General features: G+C 28.4%; 1 protein-coding gene across 1 annotated transcript; it reads left to right on the top strand.

Annotated features, from left to right (window-relative positions):
* Positions 1–206: 206 nt before the first annotated feature.
* On the top strand, positions 207–4,683 carry LOC119666582 (probable GPI-anchored adhesin-like protein PGA55; the record flags this gene model as incomplete). The annotated part of the gene is made up of 2 exons (XM_038075862.1): positions 207–234; positions 3,782–4,683. Coding segments are annotated over 2 exons (930 nt in total), but the record flags the coding sequence as incomplete, so codon positions are not given.
* Position 4,684: the final 1 nt, after the last annotated feature.

Below are 4,684 nucleotides of genomic sequence, written 5' to 3' on the forward strand. Positions count from 1 at the left end.
ATCAGTTTCAATCGACATTTAACACGAAAAAATTAGCGGAAATAAAATTGTACGAGTATACAAACGACTTTATGTAAATCAAAAAAGGATATGATATACATTATATATATTTAAATACAGAATATATGTTATAGTATATTTAAAAAAGTTCCAATAATTTATTTAAATTTGGTCATCGTTTCAAAATGAAATTATTAAGCATATTTATTTGTGTTTTATTTGTAATAAGCAAAGGTGAATTTAAAGTGTAAATAATTATTTAATTAATGAAAATACACAATAAACAAAAATAATGTAGAATATAAAATAAAAAACTACAATATGCTTATATGAATTTTTTTTTAAAAAAAAAAAAATATATATATATATAAAATCAAACAAGTAAAATGCAAATAAGATTTTTTACAGTGGACTTGATAGTTTTGCAAACGAGAGTGGATTAAATAAAAAAAGGATTTCTTAAAAATTTCTATTTAACTCAAAACACTGAAACCAATATTTTTCCAATATTTCAATTACTTTAAAACATAAAAATTACTCAAAGTCCTTAACCATAACCTCATTTTTGGACTAAAATCTCACTGAAACTTCTTTAAGTTTGAGAAAAAAAAATTAAGTCTATAACGGATAAATCTAAAAATATAGGCGATGAGACAATTCTGAACATTTTTTCATTAAATCCGTAATGAATATTTTAAAAGAAATATTATGAGTGATGTTAAGATAAAACTTGAAATTGTATCGTTGGAGATTACGTTTGCGGCCATGCCTTGTCTTGATGCTCTACAATAAAGACAAGGTTGTTTTTCATTGCCAAATACAGTCTTCAGGCTATAAATTGTCCTTTAACGATCTAATTAGTTGCAAACAGCATGCAATGTCTGTTTTTCTTCCCTTCTGTTATCTGTCTTCTATTGATAGACAGATAGAACTACATATTTTAGGCATCCAGAAACTTTTTCATTTTTAAACTGTTACTTGGTCTCTGATGAAATTAGAGTTTATAATTTGGGGCATAATTAGGCACTTTATTTTATAGAAAATTATATATAATTAATAATTTCTATTAATACATTTGAAATTTAATACAAATAAATTATTCTCTGAAGATTTATTATATTTTTTAAAAATCTGAACCTATTTTTATAGAATGAAAATTATTTCAGAGATTCATTAGTTAGTTAAGATAATTCTATATATCTACATAATGCAATTGCATAAAGGATAAAAATTGAAAAAGATTGAATAAAAAGAATAGTTATGTATACTTGGTATGTATACTATATCAATTTCCCGTATAGATAAGATTTATTAATAAAATAATTAATAAATGTTTCTCTCCCATTCTGTTACTATCTTTTGTCCTTTTCTCTGCCATTTGTTTAACTGAAAATAGGAAATAATTAAAGTTTATAAATAATTTATTTCATATAAGTGGCTTGTTAAAATGCCTCTTTATTGTGATAAACATTTTTTATATCAATTTTACATATCAGTTAATAGATTATTCCATTTTCAAAATGTTACTTTCATAAGTGATTCACCCAAAGCACTTTAAAAATCTATTGTGAGAAAAATTATTATTATTAATATAGTAAACAACATAGATATTTTAATTGCAATGTGTATTTAATTAAACCGTTATTAGATAGAAAAAAAAATACTCTGATACTTGTAGCATACTTAAAGATACAATATATGGTATATAAGCATAAGAACTCAGTGCTTAAAGAAAAATTATAATTTCTCACTATAGAAAATAGTTTTCCATAACGGGGGACAAACAAAAGTTTTTGAGCCCAAAATTAAGCAGAAAAGATTGAAAGAACAAAAATACAATCGTAAAAATGATAATCTACTTTTGCAGCCAAAAGTATATTTAATAATATTTTTCATTGACCGACCTCATGCGTTTGTTAAGATATAGCGAAACGCGTAATTGAATTTTTGTTTTTAAAAAAATAATATTGTGGCTGCTGCTAAATAATTAAGTGAAGTCTACAAGACCTCTGCATGATTGTAAGCAACAGTAAAAAAGTGGGAGATTGACTGTTTATAAAGCCACAGTCAAATAATCATTAGGCTTTCTGAGATTGTATATAGTTTGAAGATCTCCACATAAAAAAGCTCTGCACTTGTTTTTGCAAACCGCAATTTTTTTAACTCTGTTAGAACTGTTTCAGTAAGTTGGACTCCCTATGGATTACTCTTCCGAAACAAAAGAATACTCAAAACAAAACAGTCGCCCGCAAAACCACGGCTACTGTTTTTTGAAAGGGAAAAAACTTGTTTCTGATTCACTGCATCGAAAAACGTTACAAAACCACCAGTGGCGTAACTACAGGGAAGCAACTGGAAGCAACGCTTTCGGGCCCCCGAATTTAGGGGGCCCCACTATAAATTTTTGTATTCATTGTATTTATTTTTAATAAATTCTCAAAAGTGGGACGAAACGTTTTTTGTTGGATTAACTTCATATTGCATTTTATAAAAGATACGTAAATTTTAAATTTAAAGTACATAATATGTATGTACTTCAAATAAAATATTAAACCTATTTATAAAATAAAAAAGTTTTTCTAAGAAAAATATGTGTCTTAATCGAGAGACTTATATGGAAGCTATATCTAGATTTAAACCTATTTGAAAATAATTTTGTACGTTGTCTTTTGCAAATATCAGTACTGTATACACCAAATTTCATTTGAATACCTTTATTAAAAACGGAGAAACCTCATATCCGATTGTTAAGTTTATATCACAGATACAAGAAATAGACGTCCAATTTCAATCAAACCAAATGGCTCCCGAAAAGTATGTGTGTAAAGTTTCGTTCGAAGAGTTCAAAAGCTGAGAGAGTAGTTTGAACTGAAAAAGTATATATATATTGTACTGATATATACTTAATGATATTTCCGACGTTTCCTTTAATGCGTTACGAAAATCTTGACAAACCTTATACATCCTTTTCACATTTTTTCGTGTAAAGAGTATAAAAAGAGGGGCCCCTTAGTATGTTGGTAGGGGCCCCTTAGTTAGAATTTGCTTACAGGCCTAAAAAATGTAGTTACGCCACTGAAAACCACTGAAGCTTACTTTGCAACATTATTGAATCAGTCATAAGTATCGTATTGCATATTTTTATGATAAAGCGGCTTAAGAAGATAAGCCACCGTTGAGAAAAGTGTATCGAGTTAAGAAAAGATTTACTCTTTAACATTTAAAAATGTTAAATGTAAAAATAATAATACCCAGAGACATTTAGAAAAAAATAATAAATATTTTTTCAATATGATTTCTCATGCTCTAGAAATTCGATGCTATATCTACTGTATAAATAAATTTACTTGAACATTTTATTAGTTTCAGTTCTCTGTCACTTGGTCCTAATTTCACGTTTCCTCTCCATTTTTCTTGTATTTTTCTTGAAGCATGTCTAGATAAATCGATTTTACTATCAATTCTGTTGTGCGACCAATATAAATGGACTGGGTGCATATCTAGATTATCATGTACTATTATTATCACAGTTAATAAAGTTCAATTCATTTTCAAATGCTATATATTATGAATACAATTAAATTATGTAATCAATATATATTTAATATATATTTATTTTATTTAATAAAATTTCTATTTTATTAGTTTTCTATAATGTGTAAATTAACGATTACATAAATTTATATATATAAAATCCTTTTAACCATTATTAACTTAATGCTAAGACTAAACCTTACACTAACTATTTGTGATTTAGAGAATAACATTAGATTATTTTTAGTTAAATCGAATATACTTCAATGCTACATATGTGATGACTGTGATGAAGAGGAAGAACAAACCACATATTGCAACGACTTCGACGATGAGATTGAAAGTCCAGCAACAGTACAACCTACTACTTCGTATGCAACGACATCAACAACAAAAACAAATAAACTTACAGAAACAACACTTTCTTACAGTACAACTTCAACATTAAACACAACTGCTATCAATCCTGCAACAAATACGAACTCCACTGAAATACACACGAGTACCACAAACTCAATTCCAATAACCGATTTGACACAAACGACTAAAAGCTTCATCAGCACTATAGTAACAGTTGATCCAATAACAATAACAACTATCAGAGAAAATATATCTAAGGTTGATTCAACATCAGAATCTACCACTGAGCAAAATATACCTACAGGTTCACAAACATCTGTAACATATACAGCCTCAGATGCAACAACGGTGTCAGATGATTCAACGACATCAGAAACTTCAATATCAATCACTGAATCAATCACGTCTTCAGACTCAAACACTTCTATAGATTCAAACACATCTACAGTCACAGATTCGACAGTGACCATCTCAACAACGGTGTTAGATGATTCAACGACATCAGAAATTTCAATATCGACCACCGAAGCAATCACGTCTACAGATTCAAACACATCTACAATCACAGATTCGACAGTGACCATCTCAACAATGGTGTTAGATGATTCAACGACATCAGAAATTCCAATATCGACCACTGAATCAATCACATCTACAGATTCAAACACATCTACAGTCACAGATTCGACAGTGACCATTTCAACAACGGTGTTAAATGATTCAACGACATCAGAAATTCCAATATCGCCCACTGAATCAATCACATCTACAGATTCAAACACACCTACAG

The sequence above is a fragment of the Teleopsis dalmanni genome, chromosome 1 (genome assembly GCF_002237135.1).
Source record: "Teleopsis dalmanni isolate 2A chromosome 1, ASM223713v2, whole genome shotgun sequence".
NCBI lineage: Eukaryota > Metazoa > Arthropoda > Insecta > Diptera > Diopsidae > Teleopsis > Teleopsis dalmanni.